The sequence below is a fragment of the Psittacula echo genome (assembly GCF_963264785.1).
Source record: "Psittacula echo genome assembly, chromosome: 5".
NCBI lineage: Eukaryota > Metazoa > Chordata > Aves > Psittaciformes > Psittacidae > Psittacula > Psittacula echo.
Window position 1 is genome coordinate 9,735,699 of NC_137739.1, and position 22,082 is coordinate 9,757,780.

The 22,082-nt window shown below is 40.6% G+C and overlaps 1 protein-coding gene across 1 annotated transcript in view; it reads right to left on the reverse strand.

Moving 5' to 3' along the window:
• Positions 1-22,082, reverse strand: part of XYLT1 (xylosyltransferase 1) — a 193,993-nt gene that overhangs the window by 55,638 nt on the left and 116,273 nt on the right. The window contains exons 4-5 of the mRNA XM_080619390.1: positions 5,925-6,097; positions 5,097-5,299 (exon numbers count right to left, since the gene is read on the reverse strand). Coding sequence (XP_080475516.1) covers positions 5,097-5,299; positions 5,925-6,097 — 376 coding nt within the window. The remainder of the gene's footprint in view (positions 1-5,096; positions 5,300-5,924; positions 6,098-22,082) is intronic.

The following is a 22,082-nucleotide window of genomic DNA, read 5'->3' on the forward strand; positions in this document are numbered from 1 at the left end:
TTACTCACTCCACGCAAACTGTATTCTCTCATTTGTTTTCTCCCAGTCACCTGCTTCAAAGGTTGTGTCATTTGGTCAACTGCCCAGGTGAAATCTGGGCAGGCCATGGTAAATTTGACAGAGCAACTGTCATCCCTGATGCTGTTTCTATAGAGTGTTAGTCACCCATGTTTTGCTGTGGATAAATTTGGGCCAGTGGCTGAAACAAGGAAACTGATGTTCTCCCAAGTAGTTTTGGCACCTGAAAAATAACTTGCAAAAGTGTTGAAGCATTTATCCCAAAGGCTGAACTTCATTCTAAAACCTGTTGGTTATAATTACTTCCACCTGCCACCAGAAGGAAAAACTCAAGAATTATTCCCTCCACTCTCACCTTCTCACTCTTGGCAAACACTTTGCTGCCCAGGGATCTCATTCAGAAGTCATCACTTTGGTTTTGTATTAACCAATACTTCATCTGGCTGCTCACAGAGGAGCAGAATTTTAAATAACTCATTTTCCTCACAGCAGATGTCTTCAGTTTCCTTTCTTGATATCCAAATGTAGCAACCATAGTAGAGCCCCAGTGCAAGACCTGGCCATGCAAGTTATTTGGGATGAAATCTGTGCCGGCAGATGAGTGAAAGGACAGCTTTATCACTACTAGGCTGTCCACCACATCTGGATTTGGCAGGAGTTCAAATAGAAGTATTGATTTTGCGTAGTTACCTTTGCTAACAACTCTCCTAAAGAGTCAGGAGTGTAGGTCTGCTGCTGGCTGATTGGGCTGCTAACAATGACCCAACAAAAAGGTTTACCTGCTTCAGAGGATATTCTTCAAGTTTCTAAAGCAGCATTAAAGTCTAATGCTAAATAACTGGCATTTAGCATTAGCAATCTTACCTTGACCAACAGAGGACAACACAATAAAACAAGAGTAGGTCAGCCAATAGCTCTTTGCTAGCTCATTTTTCTAAATTTCTGAGTGTGATTCTAACTGATACAGATGATCTCCATAAATGACAAAAAATTGACACCTGTTTAAGGGACCTACCCCAGTCAGATCATCCCATTTACTCCCTGGAGTCTGTAGCTACCTTCCCCAGGTGCTATTTGAATTATGATACACATTTTCATTCAAGTTCCATGCCAAAACCTCTACGGAACATGTCTCATTTGCCCGAGTCTTCACAACACAGGTTTTTATGGAAAATATGGCTATGCAACCTTTATCCTAAAATGGTGTTCAACACCAAAACACAAGTAGTTTCACTTGGTTTCTTTTAAGTGCCTTTGTTATAGCTGATTGCTCATAATTGAAAATGTAGTCATATCTGCATTCCTGGCTCCATCAATAAGCCACTCCATTTTCTTACTATTCTGAAGCACTCCCCAAGCTTCTGCTAATAATTTTGCTTAACCTTTATTAAAGACCAAGCATTAGCTGGCAATTAGATTTGGAGATCAAAGCTCAGTGATTTACTGTAAATTATAAATAGTTCAAATGTTTCATTATGTTTATTCTTTATACAAGCTTTGTGGCCAGGTAAGCACTGACATGACATTCACTGCTAAATGATCTCATTAAACTTCCTAATTTAAGTGGTGCAACACTTCATCCGCCACATTATCCAAGGACTCCTGCATTGCACATTAAACATTCAGCATCAATAGATGCTCTACCATAGTTCACCTTGTTGGGAATGAAATTTCAGTCCCTGAACATAAGGTTGACTACCTGATGCTGTTTGTTAGAGACAATAAATAATGCAAATAGATACCCATGTAAAGTAAGAGGTTAAGACATCAAAAGCTTTCCCACAGAGTTTTGAAAGAGACTTTCAGAAGACAAGACTTTAAATCATGAAAAAATGTCACTAAGCTTAAAAAAAGGTAAGGAAAAAGAAGGAAGGTTCTGGTTTCTTTAATTTCTTTATGAATGTGGTGACTGAGAGAGATAATATCCCAAGAACCCCCAAGTCATGTGCCCTTTTTTAATTCACAACCCCAGAGCAAAAGAAGGGGCAATCACACAACCTCCCACATCAGAGTTGCTTGTAGAGGTTTGTCTTTAGCCATTTCATCTCTGATATCCTGCTGAGAATGTTTAACAGAGCTGCATGGAGTCAAGTCAAATGCATCACATCATTTCACTCAGGCCAATAAACAGCATCTTGCCTCATGATTAAAGGGAAACATAGTATTTTTGTTGGAGGTGCCTTTATGTCCAGACACTGTTTGCTAGCGATTTCTACTGCAGTAACAACTAGAAGCACATGGAATAGGACCTCCTTTGTGCTAGGTGCTGGACCTAAAGACTCCACAAAGTAAACATTATGGCACTGGGAAGAGTAATAGGGGCATCTGAATTTTCCAAACTTGCATATTTGTTTCCTTCCCAAAATGAATGGTTCTAATATTTTTCCCCCCGGCCTCTATATAGTGTGGTCCTTAGCATATGCTTCTGGACTTATCATCTGAAGGATGAGGGGCTCTTTGCAATTGTAATGTGGCCTATGAACATACCAGACTGCTCCCCAGACAGATTTTGGCTTCATCATATAATATTAACCCCACATACTAAATGTGTTTTTCTGACTTACAAGGCTGCATTAGCTTTTATTATAAGAAGAGAAGTAAAGGTTTCAGCATTACAGATGGGATGGCAGATGGGAAGCAAAAGCTTAATGTGAAGCAGCTCTGGATAAAAACTATTAATCCACAAAATTCATATGTTCTTATGCAGGGAAACCTAGCAAAAACACTGCAATATGACTAACCAGTGAGAGAAGTGTAATCTGCCCTTAGCCCATTATCTGACAAATCATGGCATGATGTCTGAAAGAAGGAAAAAACCTTCAGACACTCTATTTACTATTTCCCAGGAAAACAATCAGCTCTCTATGGGGTATGCAGAGAGGTAATACCTTCCTAACCATTATAAACAATGTTAATTTATAGCATCTCCACTGTGAAAATGAAATGAACTCATATATATATATTTGATGAGATAACATTTTCCAGGTTTATAGCTGCAATATTTTGTATTCAAAAAAATTTAACAGTACCTGTAAGTCACCATCATTAAAGTTACAGCAGTGAAACAGGCTTTTTACTTTTTGTTGAAATATGTGGTATGGAGGAAGCACATGTCCATCAGTTCTGGTAACAGAACACTCTGACAGAAAGGGAAGTGAGCACTTCGGATGCCTGCCCTGCTGCTGAGTGCTCACCATGCAGCTCTGAGAGCGGCTGCAACAGAGGAGAGTGACCTTCAAGAATTTCCCCCAGTGAAGAAACACATGCCTGGAATTTTTCCAGCTGAATGGTACTTGTTTAGAGTTTGAATGACTGTAAGATACCACGGCATTATTACAAAGACTCCATTAACACCAAACTGACTACAGTCTACTCAACAAACCCCGTGATTGTTTATGGCCGTGTCTGTAAGTGAATGTTCCCATTTGGCCTTGTGGTTTAACTGGTTCCATAGGGAACTAAGAGCAATTCAGACCACCACAGGTCATGGCCTCAGCATTACACGATGTTTAGGGTGGACTCAACACCACAGAAGGATAACTGGACACATTTGTCGGAACTAGTCTATGATACTACACCTTCAGCAATTATTCTCCTACAATTTATCTCACTTGATTCAATGTGCCATCACCTCCCTCTTCCTTCATGATTTTGCCTTAGTCTACTTTTAATCATTGGTGCAGCATACCCTAACTGGAAGGTGAATGATAAGGAATAACAAGCTAGCTTTTCCCAAAACTCAAGAGATATTCAGAGAACTACATCCCCTCCCTTACAAACAAGGATAATATGTCAAAACTGTTAGGTCTCTTCCTGTTGGACACCAGAAGTTTTTAAATTGGATGCAATAAGAAATACCGTGATTTCTTAATTCAAATATCCATGTTCCAGTATCAATGCAGTCTCTGGGACTCTTGTGCTCTTCCCTAATTTTTCTTCCCAAAATGTGTTGTGTGTCACTGACAATGCTTAGAAATGGGCAGCAGCAGTAAAACGATTTTGTCAGTCCTCACAAAATCCTTCCTAAGGCATATGCTCATGGTTTTTTCCATTTTTTACTTTAGTGGGGATTTCTGTCTGAATAGCAGCCTCAGGAAGGGACCCATACTTTGAGAGAGACCTTGCAGAAACCTCATCAGTGAAAGCATCTAATATATTTCTTTTCTGAGAGTATTAAAAGCATGTTATGTCATCACTCATCAAAAAATTGCCCAAGAAAGTTACTTCCCCTTTCATCTATTCATTTCAACATACAGGGAAAGAGAACTCATAAGAAGAACTTCCTCTTTCCCTCTTCTTGATAATTCCAATAGCCTAAAACCCAACAGTTTGGGAAGGCTGGTTGTTTGGGTTTTTTATGGACTATCTACTTCTGCACAATGCAGTAAAACTTACAGAATGCAGCTGTGGGACCTGGGTGATGTAAACACAGAAAGAACATGATTTCACTTAAAATCATGAGCCTTGTCATGTGGTGGTATATGGAGTTCTTTGCCTGATGCTATCTGAATATTCAGGCAATGGTTGGTGCCGAAGATATAATTGACTCCTAGCAACTTGCTTGTCACTTCTACTATCGTTATCCTCTGCAGAAAAAGACTAAACAAAGGATACATTATCTTCACTGAATCTATACTCATACTTTCAACACTTTCTGACACATCAAACCAAACTGTTGATCAGCCCTGGAAGGTATGAATCTCTCCACACCTGGGGTTCATTTGCTGAGCTCCAGTACCTCCTGCTACTTATCCTCTCTTACAGGTGCCCCCTTGCTGGAAACAACAACTAAATAGAGCAGCCCTTACTCAGCAAAAGTGAAGAGCCAGCACTGCTAGCCTGCTGCAGCCCCTCCTATGTAAGTGGCAGGCACACAGGGTATAGTAAGGTGATTGTCTCCTTGGCTAAGATGTGGCTGTCAGACACCAGCATCACCACGAGGAGTCTTCTGCTGTATGACAGAAGAAACTGTCCCTCTGACCTGTGCTTCTTGCAGCACAGCCTGGACATGTCATCTCTTATATCCTTCAGTACATATTTCCTTTAGGAACAAACACATATATTCTTATTCATTGTACCTGATTGGGTAGTCAGCAGCACTGAGGTTAATGAAGAAATCCCATGGCCAGTCATTCATCTCCATTAAGTCCCTCATGGCCTGCAGATAGGTGGTCAGAAGACTTGCTCCTCCCCAGATAGTTGCCATTCTCCAGGAAGTGACTCTCACATTTGGGTACTGGCTGGCGAACTGGAGCACTTGCCGGTGCAAGTAATTGGATCGCTTTACAGGAGAAAAAAGTAATAGATTCAAGTTACTCTGTCCAAAAGTGTCTTTCTCTGTATTCAGTAACCACCAACTCTTGACTCACTGTCATTGCTTTGCCCTCACTTACCTTTGCTAAATGCTATTTGTAAATGCACAGAGACCCCCTGTTAAATTCTTTTTATTACAACTACAGTATTCACAAATCAGTGCAACTAGCTCTTATTTATCATTTGTTATCAGAAGATTCCGAAGGGCTTTCATTAAGGAGGTGACGGTTACTACCTCCCTTTTACAGTGTGAACCAAAGTAACTTGTGCAAGGCACCTCAGGTCAGCTCTTCATTCAGTGGGCTACCACTGTCAGTCAGCATCAGCTTACCAACTACTGTTAACTAAATGTACAACAGACGTGGATAGATACTCACAGACATAAGGAGAAATGAGAGCTCTTACATAGAGAAGATAACAAAAAAGGAAAAAAAAAAAAAAAAAAGAAAGAAGAAGCTCCAACCATATAACAGATGGAGAGACAAAAAGTGACATGCACTTTACGCAGCAGAGGTAAAGAGAAGATGAAGATGACAAAAATGAGCAGACTGACAGATGGCGAGACAGGCAATTTATAACCAGTGATATATTACCTTGTCAACATGAATGTAATAAAAATGGTCTTTATGGTAAATAGCCTTAAACATGCGCTGGAGCTGCCGAGAAGCTCTGCCATGAACAACCAAGACAAATGCGATCCTGACTGGGTTGGCTGGCATGTATTCTACGGAGTCCTCATCCCACTGTACATTGTTGTTGGCTTTTCCTGTTCAAAAACAAAACACAGGACATCTCTGAGTGTATCCACAGGGCACGGGTGTAGAGAGCAGTACACACTTCACCTCGGCTCTTTCTTCAAAAGCAGTTTCTACAGAGAAGGGATAACTCCTGAGGGGTGCCAGCTGGCATGCCACCAAGATTGTACCCCTCTGTTACTGTACAGGGTCATCACCCTGAGCAGCAGCTATGCCTGCGTGCCTCAACCTGGACAAGGCTGCATGAACATGAATAAGGACCCAAATGTTTATGAGTCAGACAAAGCTCTACCTGGGTACACACATGTGAATCTTCGAAAGAATCACCTCAAGGTTTCTGAGTACTGTTCCAAGTTTTCAAACAATGCCAAGGCCAACATTCCCCTTGCTCCCCCAGAAATGAAACCCCTCATTTATCAAGAGATGCTCACTCCTGTGCCCAGCACAGCTCTGCTGGGAAGCTGGTGAAACTGCCACTTAACCACAGCTGAGGATTATCTCAACTGATAGCATGTATTCGTAACAGCAGATGTATCCTGGAACATTGAAATGGCAACCCGCATATCTTAATTTTTTCATGTACGAGAAGGGCTCTCACAACCGTATTTAGAATTTAAGCTCATTCTTACTTTAACCAATGAGTTTCTGGTCTTCATCTTCTGAAGCAAACACTGCAGTGCAAGGGTAAGGCAGGATGTACTGATTAACTGAAGAGCTGCAGAGACATTTTTACTCAGGAATTTCAAGTGCTTTGGCTTTGGTTTGTGTAACACCAATTCAAAACCCTGAACACCATGTAAGAAAAATACAATGTTACCCAAAACCTGATATTCATTCTTAAGTTAACAACCTCTTGCGTGCTCTGACCTTGTAAGGATCTTTCTCAATAACAATGATTTAGGAAGAGCCTGAAATTTGAATATACGTAGGACAAAGAAGGAAAGTATCTCAAAGCTCAAAAGCACCCTCCTGCTCCAATTTTCCTTTTGCATATTTAAACTCCATCTCTTTTTTAAATGAAAGGCAGTATCATTGTCCCAAAGTTACTCAGTCCCTTCTTGGCTTATTTCGTCTAAAAGTTAAATCCATTTTACAATCTCAAAAAGTCTGAACTACTGGAAATGCATGCGAACAGGAGCAGCACTGAAATGTTCATTTCCCATTACAAGTACGAGTTTGGAAATGGCTGCGCACAAGCGGAACCAGGTAGAAGCAGCAGCTAAACCATGTGTGAGAACATTACCACAGCTGCCTTCAACCATATGCAATGCTTTGGCCACATAGGATACCGTCAACTCAATGTACACCTCTGTTCTCAACAAATAACTAGCTCAGCAAAACTGCCCAGCCAGGTGCATCAGGACTTGAGCCTGCTTGCTTTGAAAAAGCAAAGTATCTCCTTTGCTCTCCCAGAAAAACAAGAGAACTGGGTTTTACATTCTTTTACAGGAACTATTCATCCCCTTATATTTTCCTCACCATCAGAAAAGCTGTTTTTTCCTACCTTCCAAACAAAACTCCGATGAGCCAATTAAGTGTCCAAGTGAGTTAGAAATAAACTGATGTCATTCAGCAGATTACAAGTGTCCAGAGCAGATATTCATATGATTAGAGGTTAGATTTTCCTAATTGACTTGAAAGGGACTCAGGGAAAAAAAACCTCAGCGAACTTGGGAGTATATGAGGAGGATCTTCTAACAGCTATCGAAACCCTCAGGTTTGAGTGTGAAATGCTGAGGAGTTCCTAACTCGACCATCCTCTTTTCAACTTGTCATGGATCCTGTTTCTTCCTAAAAACACTGAGGATCTTATCTGGGTAACTCATGCCCAGTTTCTGCAGTAGTGCTTTTTGGGATGCTCCCATTCTCTTCCTACCTCCACATACCCACCGTCTGAAGACTCCTTCTGCAGAGAGCAGGGATACCTAGGCTTGAGCTACGTTACAGGACAAACTTGAGGCTGTATCTGTTACCAAGTTATCAGACAGGCATGAGTACAGCCACAAAGCCTACTGTGCCTTCCACAACATCTCCATTCTCTGGAATAAGGCTCTTTGCTGGACTACGTAAGGGGCTAAAAGGCAGCTATGTGACTATCCAGGAAGATTATGTATCACATAGACACTGAACACAGAGTCATACTGAACATAGATACTGAGCCTACAGAGTCCCAGAGGCTCACTGCCCCATGTAAAAGACCCTTACCTCTCTGCAGCTGTACTGCTCGTAAACTGATGCAAATTTATGGCCCCCAATTGTATTCAGAACACTCTTTTTTAAATTTCAAGCCCCATAAGTCACTCAAGTTTAAATGAGACACAAACAACTTAAATGGTATTTCTTTAGGAAAAAGGAAAAAAAAAAAGCCCATCACTAATTCAATAAGACTCTAATGAACACCATTAGAAGATTAGAAGAAAGCTTAAATTTCATTTCTTCTATCATTTCTAGTTTATTATGGCCATTTCTCTATGCTCAGTTGAGCCATTTCTCCGGCATAGCTGATGAGTTTCCCGATGCGTGTGCTTTGGGCTCCTGCACAGCAACAGGGGCAGAAAGGGACTGTGAAAGACAGAAAACATGCTTGCAAGGAGAACTGACAGGGGAATGGAAGGGCAATTGCAATTGCTAAACCAACCCGTTTTTCTTCTAAACTGCTTTGATTTCAAGCTGATGATTCCCCATCAATGGACTCAAATATTTTTAGTGGTTTTCATTGTATTTTTGGATAACTCTCTTCTGAAATTAGTGGCTTTCTGCAGTGATATGTAGAAGGTGAGGGGAATTTAAAATAGCCATATTGTGAGTCTTTTATTCTAAACTAACTTGCTTTCAATACCCATGCTATCATTTACCTAGCAATTACTAAGAGCAAAATCCTCCTGAATTTGCACCTGAAATGCAATTTCACTTCATCAAGTTTCTCTAATAAACTCCTGTAGTGACTTATTTTCCTCTCAGCTATTTTCCCACTGGAACATCTTTTTCCATGTGCTCACTCCTTCCTTCTTATTTTCTAATCCATTTTCCACCTGCACACTACCATGGTTTTTTTATTCTAATCCTGTTCTTGGCTGCCTGGAATTTCACAAAGGTGAGAATGTATTTTTCCATCTGTCAGAATATCTGCTACCTCTGCTCTATATGGTTACCTTCCTGATTTTAGCTGTGGCTGATTAGCACACTCTCTTTTGCAGCCTTCTTCACTGATAAAGAACCAGCCTGCTTTGCAAATAAGATTAAATTGGCAGGAAACATTCAATTGAGTATCTGCTTGTGAAAAAATACAGTAGGACTTGAGGGCTGTATGAACCATGTCAAAATCCGAACAGCTCTAGCCACCGCATTTCTATAATAGTTGTGCATACCAAAGGCTTGCACATCATGTTAAAGCCTGCATATTAACGACCTGCCTCTCATGCAGGAGCACATCCCGTTCTGGGTGTTGGGACAGAGGACACAGGAGATGAATGAGATGATGTCATGACGTCATACCATCCAACAATGACACAAATCTAAAAGGATTTTAAGGAAGTACTTGCATTTGATAGCTGCTTAAGTGCCAGCACTACACCACCATTTGCCACATGCACTAAAGCTTGCTCAGAGGGCTAATTCAAGTGGTCTCCACCCTCAGTTGCTTCAGTCCAGCAAAAAGCAGTTGCCAAGATCACTCTTCTCTTCCTGGTCCCAAAGATCCCTTGACAGTATTTTCACCTCTGTTCACTCTTCTTCTCATCCACCAGGTACAGAGGAGTCATGGGCAACTCCTTTACCCTGTGGGTGCTCCCCACACTCAGCCTTCATGAATACTTTGCACCCCTCCATGCATCACTGTCTGCTGTCCCAAGAAAAATAAGCTAAGCCAATACAGGAGAATTCCCATCTTCTCCTGCAGTGATAGTTGGGAGCAGTCTCAGTGGGACTGGAGCTGCACCCCATCTCACCTAAAAAGCTTCCCCAAGTGTGAGCATTGCCTATTGAGTGAACTTTCCTATATGTTTAGGGAATTCTCTTTATCTAGGATAACCTGGGCAGATCGGTGTTCTATAAAACTTAATAAAAAGCCGATTGTTAATACAAGGTAAAACAAAACCCGTGAAGAATATTACATTACAGTTACATCTTGGGAGCACATCTCCAGCCTCAGAAATAGCTTTGCGCATATGAGTGAGGGGGGAAAGTGAATGGAGTGTCCTCTTTACAGCCATCTGTCACAGATGAAACAGTAGCTCTTGCCTGGAAGCAGCAGGACTTGTCTTAAACTTCCTCAAAGTTGCTGTTTCATTACACAGTGGAAACAGTGGATAGAAGAATGGCTTCTCATGCTGCCCTGCTTCAGAGAAACTGCCACATGGACCCTCAGCAGAAGTGGCAGTGCTCACCCAGCTCATAACAAACTTTTTCTAGCCCTTGTATGAAAGTGTATTTATTTTGCTATTCTACACTGAAAACAAAATGTGCCATTTTGCTCTGTGACCAAATGCCTTTCACAAACTTAATGAGAAAAGCAAAAAGTTTCCCTTTGGGATTCCTGCTCAAAGCAGGAAAGGACTGACACCAATGTGTGTTAGCAGGAAAACCTGGACCTGTTTTTGCAGGTAACAGTAGAATCTCTGCAGTACAGAATCCAGTGCAGTTTCAACTTGCACTTTCTAGAGCCCAGAGAAATCAATATAATTAAGAGTTTAATCTTCAACTACTGCAGCATTACTAAATGCCAGGATAATAAACACAGTGCAATCATTTTTGTATTTGCTGCAGTGTCACATTATGCTCAATCATCCAGCAATATAACTCAGAGCCAACCTGCTAATCTTGTATTGCTAATTAATGAGATCATCAGACTTCTCTAGCAGCATGAAGCAATTTCTAATGACTTTTGTGAGCTGTATTATTTTTTGTTACTCCATCCATCAGCTTCTATTTTCAGGTTGGTTTTGTCCTGGCTGTTCAACAGAACAGGTCTGTGCAGAGATCCCTGAATGCTGCTGACTTCATCTGAACACAGCTGCGTGTGTGTACTCTGCCTTGATAGCATGAATCAATGGATAGAGGACATCAGAAGGGTTATTGCTGTGTTGTTCAGCACACTATTTACTGCTATTACATCCATAAACGCAATCAGAAGCCGTGTCATTATAGCAGTAGTACCAGCCATAATCACTCCAAAGAGGCAGAGATCCACAGTCCCTACTTAAACTCACAGGAGCAGCCCTACTCCCTTCAGCAGGACCACTTCTGCAACAGGCAGCTGAGTGGTAGTTGCTGAACTTACATTTCCACTATAAGCTCCTCCTTTTCAATTGCTCACAACTTCTAACATTAAAGCAGGTTGAAAATTTCCAGGCTTGGCTTTCCTCTGAAAACGTTTTCCATTTTGGTTGAACAAGGCAAAACTAGTTCTGCCCTGTTCAAATGGTGACAAGATTAAAAAAACCAATGCATTCCTTCATTTAGAAAACCCATTTTTTGTAAATGACCCAGTAATGGAAGTAGTTGGGAGTTCCGTAAGACCAATAAAAAACTTAACTGAGCAATTTAGCAGTGAGCCATCAGGACCTGATAGAAAGTCCTTGTCTGAGGGCTTCATAATAGAAACACTTATCTGGACATATCCACAACTCTTGCTGGATCCATTACAGCAAGATCCTTATTCGCCATCAGGCTCAAGAGGGGATGTTCTGTCTTGCTGCAGTACCCTCCAGTGAAGACACCTTGCATGGGGCAAGGTAACTCCTGAAGCACAGCTGGGGTTAATCATACTTAGATGAAAAAGCAATTTTGCCTCCTCCAGAACCTAGAATACTACCTTTAGCAACATTAATCCCAACTCTGGGATACCAATTTTCACCTCCAGTCTAGAAAATGATTAATTTGTTTCAATGGTGCCCCTTGTGGACATCTTTAGTGAAACAAAAGATTTTAAGGTGAGCACTGAATTTTTTTTAATTATTATTACTAATTATATATAAAATGCCCACAGGTCTTTTCCCAGTGTAGAAGACCCCTCTGGCAAAAAAGGTTATTCACCAAAAGCGGGATGAGCAGCATGTTCAGTTTTGGTGAATAGTTATACTGACAACTAACCAGCCATGCAGAGCTCCGTGTATCAGACACGTCCTGCTCACTGCCAGGCCATTGCCTACTTTCCTGTGCCTCTAGGAAGTGGCAGGACCTGATTGTTCAGTATCTCAATCAGCACCTTTGTATGCCAGCTGAATTTGGCACACCCAGGTCAAAGAGGGGCTTCGTTTCACATCTAGCAAAACAAACCAAGCTCCTGATGAAGCTAATGCACGGCCACACATATGCGTGACTTCTTTCCATGGGTTTTAACTTGCTCAGCAAAGGAGAGAAGATGAAATCAGATAAGATCTGTGCAACTGCCCACAGGGCACACGGATTTGAGAGGGATGTTTATGGTTTATAGAATGAAGTGTTGCTAGTTCTGTTTGGTGGATTTCCTTAAACCTGCCGTTACCCACACTTTGTAAGTTCGCATTGAGTACTTTGGACAAAATTTCAGAAATCACGTTGCTATTGAAAGTGGATATTCAATTTATTTGCAGTAATGCTTTATCCTGACAACCCTGCTTTAGAATTCTTCATTCTCAGACTCTACCATGAATCACAGAAGCAATTTATGATCCTCTCTAAGTTCTTATGATCAAGTAACCCATAAGCAAAAAATCAATGCAAGGTGGGCGGTAAGCAGTGAGATGTAATTTACAAGCACTCGATGGTGAGTCCATTTAACATTAGAGAGACAGATTTCAGTAATGTTCTTTCCATGCTGAGCAAAAGCCCTCAGTTGGAACAAAGGAGCTGCTGATGTGGGCAGTTTGAGTCTGCTTTAATCATTTCAGAGGGCGACAACAAACTTTGCGCAGTCTGAGAAGAGCCACTGCCTTACAGCTGGACAATTCTCTTCAGGAAATCACTGGAAGTTTCTCTGCAGTGAGTTTGTGAACTGAGAAGCAGTTCCACATTCCTGCAGAACTTCAATAAAAAGGGAAACTCTATGTCATTACCGATCTAGGGTGAGTTCTGCTGCAGTCCCTGTGGTGGTGAGACGTCTTCCTTGTCTAAGAACAGAAAAATTGAAGAGCACGAAGAAAGGAAGGTATGAAGATAGAGGGCACATGTAGAACTGCTCCATATTCACCTCTGCATCATAAGAAGATGAATTGTTTCTATTTTTTCCCAAGGAGAAAAAAAGAGGAAAAAATTAAAAATTCTGTTTTGGAATCTGAAAGAAAACATTTCCATCCCAGCTTTGTCATCCTTCTGTTATAGGTATTTAACATTTGTACTGCATGCATCACTTCCAAGACTCACACGAAGACCCTACTGGAGCAGGTATCATCCATTAAGCAAATCCAGAAAGACACCCAGCACCAGAGAACTTCATGGATGTTTTTCACATGATTTAAAATGAAGAAATAAGAACCTTGAGAACAAAGACAGAAATCTTCTGAATCACAAAATCCATGAAAATAATTGGAATAACACAGGACTGTTCAAAATCAATCTCAGTACAGAACTTCAGGCTATGCATATACATACACGTGCGTGCGCTATAGCAGCAGTTACATTCACTAAATCGCAAACAAAACCAGGGAGCATTTGGTTTGAAGCAGCCTGCCACATTTCAACCAAAATCTCCGCTCTGTCTCGCAGTCTCCAGTAGTCACTGAAACCATTTTTATGATTTGCAAATGACCAACTAATTATCAGATCCCACTATACTGCACTTGCAGCACACACTAAACTTAATTTAGTGTGATACTTATCTAGGCAGACCAATGATCTCAGTAACAAGCTTGCTCTCCTGACCGTTCTAATTATGAAAATGGTAGCATTCCTGGGAGACAAATCTCAATTATTTGTAGTTTCGCTGGAGTGTGTTAGCCAAGCATTTTCTCCCTTTTCCCACTGACTCTCATGAATAAATAAATAACACTCAAAAGTAACAGTAAATTGATGTTGAATTAGAATGAATTTCTTAATAATAATATTTATCGTATCAATTAACAGCCAATTAGCACATCAGGATCAGTGTTAACCAGGGTGAATACAAAAAGCCTTTTGAATGAGCACTAGGTTATTTTTACGATATTCAGTGACGTTACTGGACTTTAGAGAAGTAATACACAGCAGATCCAACAACAGACACAAGTATTCTTTGCAAAGACTATTGTTCCTTGTGCATCTTGCACCTTAGTTTGACTGAACATTTGGGAGGCAACACTCCTGAAAGCTACAAAAAAAAAGAGAAAACCCACTATTTACAGGTACCTGTACCATTACAGCTATGAGAAAATGGTCTAATAAGAGACTGGAATGAACCAACCAGGTAATCACAGAAACCAGGAATGATTTGTGAATGTGCCAGTTCTGTGACAATCACTCAGGACAAAAGAAAAATAAGCACTCCAGTCTTCCATAGTTAACACATAAGGTGTGAAGGTTTTCTCATGTGTGGAGCCACCTTCCTCTCCCCAGGAGCTCACTGCAGCACAAGGCACTTCATTTAGGTCTTGTGGCTCATGAACTGAGTCCCACCCAGAAGAGTGAGAGGGAAACCTTGTGCTCATTACCAGGGGAGAGACTACAGAAAGAAAAAAAAAAGCAGCTAAAGGGTTGGGATATGTTTCAATATCTTAACCACTACTGACTGTTGCTAAGGATGCTCCTTTCAACACTCCAGAACTGATGAGAACTGGAATTTGTCAGACAAGATAAGTCATCTCACCACTCCCAAGAACACTGATGACACAAACCCAAACTGAAGCATTTATAAAACCTCATCCACTATTTTCTTTTTCTGGACACAGCTACAGCCACACCAACAGCATCCTGGCTTCTACAAAACCAGCACTGTAGCACTAGGAGGTACCCAGTTCCTCTGGGCAGCTTGATTAGCTGGTGCACACTATGGGACACCAGCCGCCAGCACATCTTTCCTGGAGAGCCTCTACCAGGGCTGCTCATTGATAGCTGCCTGCAGTCTCCTGCCCGTCTGGTTGGCACAGTGGGGAGATTCACACTGTCCAAGTGCAGCAACGCAATTTAAGTGCCTAATTTAACACATCAGCCTCTCCAAACAGTCTGTGGAGACAGAAGAACACTCCAGAGGCTGTTCAAGTAATGGCAAGAGAGGCAGAGTTGGCCAGTGGCAACAATGCTCCTTTACAAGGCTCCTTTCTGCTGTTAGACAGTTTCAGGCAATAGTGGAGGACCATAGGTACATCGGTCTCCTCCTAGTATAGTACAGCTGTTGCCTGAGGACATGGCTGATGGCAACTCAGAGGTGCTCCCAGGTCCTGCAGTTTGCTCTAGCATCACCTATATTAGACAATCAATTACTGATTTAGGTGGCCGAACACACCAGAGGATACCCGCCCTCTCACTGCAGATGGAGTACATCCCAACTTGGACACCAGTGACAGGGTTATTGCTGTTCATGCCTAAAACAACTCTGGCTTTGAAGTTGGCTCTTCTCTATGCTGAAGCAGTTTACTCCCTTGCCCACTGAATAAGCCTTCAGATTTCTTATGCAGGAAAAGAAGAAAACACAGAAAATATCCTTATTTCAGTTCAGACTTTCTCTTCTGCCTCCAATCATCAGCAAGTCAAATCCTTCAAGGAGCAGAAACTTGAAAGCCAACCAGTTACTGCAGAGCAACAAGGAAACATGAAACAAGAAAGTAACAATATCAATGTTACAAATCCCACCCAGAACAGCAATAGCACTGTATCAGGCTCATGCCTCAAATCAGCATTTGAAACAGCCTTTGCTGATCCTGGTGCCCATTTCTGTGTTCTGCTATGTGTCTGGAGACTGGCCCATCCGTAACCTTTACTTCATTTATTCCTACCATACTCACAGCACAAATAACCAGTAATGAGTGAAAATATAAGCAATAACAAAATAAGTTTCTACTTCACATAACCTCCTAGGAGATATTTATGTACTACTGAGACTATTAAGAAATGAATAGGTAGATAAAAGCATGTTTGTTCCCTGCCTGATCAATGTCCTCCTATTCCATTTTACTGTGCTGTCATCTTTCAAGTCCTATGTAAAGATCTTTTCCCCAGATATTCTTAAGAAATGAACAGTTAATCATTATAATCAGTTGGGGTAAGGCCAGGACCAAGTTAATTTACACCATATGAGGATCTTGTCTGGTAACTTGAAATTAATCCTTCCTTTGAGATTCCCATTACATCTGTCTCCTATTTTTTGAATGCAGTATTGGAAGGACAGTCTGCCTTTATTCTGTGCCCAAGATCATTATGAACATAATGTTGGAAACAGACCAGAAAAAGTCAATACTTTTATAGGTATTTTACATAGCTAGTTTGAAAAGGTTTGGTTAGGTACTGAGAGTAAAGACTGACACTAGCAAAAGCAAAAATAAACCCACATACCTGTGCCTTGTGCCCATGTGTTGTAAAATGTGGAAGTTCAGCCTTACGTTTCAGCTAACACTAGTTGCACTGCAAGTGAAATCAATAGGAATTTCACAATAGACAGAAGAGAGAGAAAAGATAACTAGCACATGTCTGGGCAGTTTCACTCCAAAGCTGCCAGGCTTTGCTTCCTCTGCATACCTTTGAGCCAAGCTTTATAAAAGCTGCAGGGCTGGGTCATAGCTGAGTGCTTTAAAGAACCTAAGAGTGTGGCAATAAAAAATGTGTGAGAGAAAATATTAATGTATGTGTACATACCATAAATACATATACACACACATTGTATACACTGGTAGGTTAGCTAAGAAATAACTGGAACTGTAACACTTTGACTAAAACACACCTAAATAAATCAGCAGAAACAAATACAGTTTCTGCACTCAGAGAGTACTTTCTCAGCATGTGTGCTGACACATAACTACTGTCAAATACCCTGTCAAAGGATACGGATAAGCAATGGTTTTCCCAAATGACTGAAAGTAAATCTCCTCCCAAGAAAGACAGCAGCAGAAGCTTGGCCACTCCGTTTCTGCAGGCTTTCCCTGGGAACACTTATGATTTCTTGTTATCTCTGGTCAGCGAAACCAGCCTCATCTGGGCAGACATCAGCTCCAGTGTCAGCAGATTCACCTCCAGCTCTGCAGATCACCAGGCTCAGCTGAGCTGGTACTCCCAGCAAGACCAGAGCATTTCCAGCCTCCCTGCTTACAGTTCCCCAGCTTGTCACCCACTGCTTAAAAGGCTCCTCAGCAGACAAAGTCCTTTTGATGAGCATAAGTGGGATCCATTAGACTGGAATTGAAGCACTAAATGCTTTTCCAAGATCTATGCCTTCCCTCAATATTGGCATTAATCAATATGATCATTTTACTTTTCTCTGTATTATGTGCATTAAATAATTCTGTGCAACTGAAATTTCTAAAGACAGATAAAACCTTACCTTGTCTACCTCACACTTCCTGTGTAAAGCACTTCTCATTTGTCCATCTGAATAGTAACACATGAATTATTTTTATCAGTGATCAGCTCTTGTACTTCAAGAAAGCTTGCTAGCATGCATACTACTTAAAGGATGAGCATGAATAATTTTACCCAGCAGAGAAGAAAAAGAGGACCAATCTTCTCTTAGTATATTACTTGTCAGTCATTGGAATGCAGCATGATTATATTGTGACATTTCCAATAGCAAACAGATTCTACTGTAAGCAATTAACATGGGTTCCTTTGGCAGACATCAAAAGATTACTTGCATAGTATGCTAAGTTGCAATAACATTTGAATAAGAAACAACACCGCACTACTTTAATTAGATTTTAACATATATGGATAGGTCAAAATACAGGAAAAATAAATGGATTTAATTTTTGCACAGGCCACACCCTTATACTTCAAAATTGTTCATTAACATGGAAAATCTTCAGGAAGTAAATCTGAACATTTTTGAACAAACAAGAACTAGTGACAAGAAGTACTCCAATCTAATTAAAATGGAGAATTCTGGTCTGTGCACTGTGTATTACAACCTACATCTTTCTTCCTAGAGATGGGAAAGTTAGGCTGGACTCCCATTCCTGGCTGAAATGCTTTCCAGAAGCTGCTCCTGATCAAAAGGGATTAGTAAAGATGATTTAAGAAGGAAAAAAAAAAAACTCAAACCAAAATCAGGCATTAATCCTCTAAACATTTCATAGCCAACATATCTTTAATACAATCCCCTTAATCCAATTAGGGTGCTTTGAAAATCATATCTTGAATTCCATGCTTCACTGAGATTGGTGCTGTGCGAGTGAAACATCCATTTACAAGACAGCTGCTAAACGCCTTCTCCACTCGCCAGCCCCATCCACTGTACCTAAATCCAAACCTTGCCTCAGACAGGCTGGCTCCAGTGCTGCAAGCTACACTGCAGCAAACACGTGTGCCTGAACACGTCAGCCATTTCCCAAGCCATTTCTAAAACATGAGAGATTTTAAATACTCAAATCTCTTTCACTCATAAATATATATAATTAGATATGCATGAGGAACTGAAGACGTAAGTTTAACTCCCCCTTTCACACCTGCATATTAGTTACTTTAGATACACCACTAATAATAATCAGTGGAGTACAGCCTTAGCAGCTGGGTATAGATTCTGGCCTTTTGACATTCATCCCTTTGAACCAATAAGGAAAACAATACCCAGTACAATGTTTTTGCAAGCAAAAACCAAATTACTACTCATTAACAGAGCTTGATTTTTCAAATGTTCTCATGAAAAATATATGGATGGGTGTTCACAAGGATCTATATTCACACTTGCATTTACGGACAAAGAATAGGAAGAAACAGCTAAAATAAAAGACTTTCACTCTATTACTCCACCACAATATAAAAAGATCCCATTAACATACCACTAGAGGAAAACAAAGGAAAATCAAATTGCTGGCAACAGAAAATGTTCAGCAAAAGGAAAATAAATTGATTTTTCTGTATTTGACTAGACATTTCAGATTTGCTGTTAAAAAACACCAATGTGCAGAAAATGTCATTTTACTGACTAAATAAGTTACTGGCTGCTGTTAAAAGCATCCGGGGAGAATTTGTATGTGAAATACAGTCTTGCAATAATACCACAATTTCGAAACCGGAGTTATGAATTTCTCTCAGATTTTAACAAGGCTGTGATGCCCTTGGATGTTAAGGAGCTGCTTAAACAGTAACACGTAGAAGAGTCTCCTCCATACTGCAAAAGATGAATATCTGTGCAATGTTTAAATTAAAAAGAAAATCAATGCTGACCTTCTACAGACAAAAATAATATTGGATATAATTTCTAACATTATTTTAGCTGTGCTCCTCGGAGTCTGTCCTCCCATCCTGCAACTCTCCATGGTAGCAGTCAGAGGCACTAAATTTGGCATCAGGCACTTGCCATTTACTGCAGTTGAGGCTGATCCTGCCATCTCTGTGCTGGCAAGGTTTTAGCGGGACCTTGGGCTTCAGGGAGGCTCTGCTTGTGCACAGCTTATCCCACCCCACGGAATTTGGGGAGTCTGGCAGATGTGAGCATGATGTATTAGCATGGATCTCTACGAGTAACTTAGTGGTGCAGTGTACTATGAGAGAGGGCACATGTCCAAGTAGTTATGCATTTTAATTACATAAAGCAAGTGCTAGAAAATGCTTCGAAGCTCTAGATACAATTCAGCAGCACTGGCGTCCAATGTAATTGTTTTTTTTCCTGCCACCTGCTCACTCATACGCAAGCTATTCAACCCCCCCATCACAAGGGGAGGCTTATAAAAAACAAAAAAAAAAAAGGAATAAAAAAAAAGCTTGCGTTCAGATGTAATTCAGTTTCTCCTCCTCTATGAAGATGGAACCCAAACTAACCAAATTCATTCACAAGGTGGCTTCTATGGTACAGTAGGACATAAAAATCACCAACTGGCAGCAAAACTGCTAAGCAAAACTGATTCAGGAGATGAAAAAGTGTGAAACACAAGAAACATCTTGCAGATTGTAAAATGACATGTTTATTTTTTAAAAAAGAGACCAGGGAAAAGAAGAAATATTGGCAGAGCACAGCAGTACCAACCGAAAGACTCCCTGGCTGTCAGGTGGTTAAAGCTTGCCATTAACTGCAGACTCCTGGACTGAAGAGCAAGTGCTCTGCAACTCTCAGCCACTGAGCACCTGAGTGACAGCAACTACATCAGTTCGCAGGGTAGGTTAAGCCAGTCCTTCTTTAATTGACACTGAGCATCCTCAGGAAAAGAAAGATGAGGAGGTGAAGGGGGAAAAAGAGACAAGAGAAAAGCCCCAACAGGTTTGTTGCAAAAACTGTTACATATTTCACTATCTACAAGGGTAGGATTAGTAAGGATCCTAACGCTAGCACCTCAAGTACAGAGAGGTACAAGATCACAGCACCAGAAGATCAAGAATCACTGAAGTCTCCAGTTATAGCAAGGTCTCCAATTACAATTGCAGCAACTGCTGCAAACACTTCTGTGCAGCTGTGGACTATCAAGAACTCATCCTTGTGATAGTGTACAAGCTAAAAACCCTCAAAGATTATTTTTAATTATAGCTAAGGATAGATGTTACTTTTAAAGGCAAGGAGTTAGTTATAACTAGCAGCAATATAATTCTTTTCAGTTCATCTGCTGGTTTAATTTCAGTCCACCTCCCGCTATGCAGCAGGAGTCACCCATGTGAAATCAATGGAGAATGGACAGTGTAAAATTAGTATCCAAAGAGAACAAGCATGCCTGAGCCAAATGCTGCTTCGTTTGCTCATGTTCCAGCTCTGAAAAATTCCCGATCTATATAAATACAGATTAACTTTGAGCTTCTTTAACAGTCCTTCATTCTAGCTAAAAGAATCAAATACAAGTGAGCTGCAATTTCTTTCAAACATAATTTCCTTTCCAATATCTTTATTTTGACATTAAAAGAATGATGAAAAATCTCTTGACATTAGTTACCAAGATGGTATTGCTAGAAGGCAAACCATTTATCTATACACACACCACTCATTCTCTCCCATTCTTCTTTAAGACTGACAAGGCAGAACCTGTTACCTGGGTTCTAACCACCACTAAAACTGAGTCACTTCTGAGGATCTTTCTCCTTGGTTCCTCAGTGATACCTCCCCCTCTGGAAAACTGCTCCCTACCAATCTGAGCACCTGGGTACTGACACACTTGAGTGTGGGAAGGCTACAGATCTGATTAGCACTGTCAAAAATACAGACCAAAGTAGCCTATTGAGGATGCTTAGAAGAGTTTTCAGAAGTATGTAACTTTGTCTTTTTCCCCAGGCAGGACTACCTATAACTGAACCACATGACTAGGAGCATTGTCCGGACACCAACATGCATTTACTGCCCACCTCCCCATGCCAACCTCCTCACCTATAAACCAATCTGCAGTGCGCAGATTGTGCTGCCTGCCCAGGGACTGGCACAGTAACTGTTTACTGAAACCACTGCACCTAAGTCCTAAGGTTGAGAAGAAAGTATTATGTTTCCTGTCAAAGTCAGGTTATTATTTAACTATTCTATTTTAATCATGTTAAACAATCCCTTCCCTTTTTATATTCACATTCAATTTAATTGCTTATCAACAACTGAGAGTTTTTTACATTATCACTAAAGTTCAATGTTAAAAGAAGAAATCCAGTGAAAATATACCCCTAAGGCAGTACTTCAAGAAACTTCCTCAGAAAGAAACCTTTAGAATACTTCAGAGTATCATTTTAGAACAGGTAAAGTCAAAAGAAAAAGCAGTCTGCTTACCACCCTGACCTTACTGTCACAGTAAGTACCAGTTTTTCCTGAATATAAAGCCACTTTTGATTTCTGGAATGACTATTTACATAAACTAATTCAATGGCTTATGACACCAAATGCTTAATGTTCAACAGACAACTTTCATAGACTTGAAGACAACATCTGAAACAGAACGCCTGCTTGCTGGCAACCCTTTTATTAGAATTGGAAATACTTAATATTCTGTTGAATAAAAA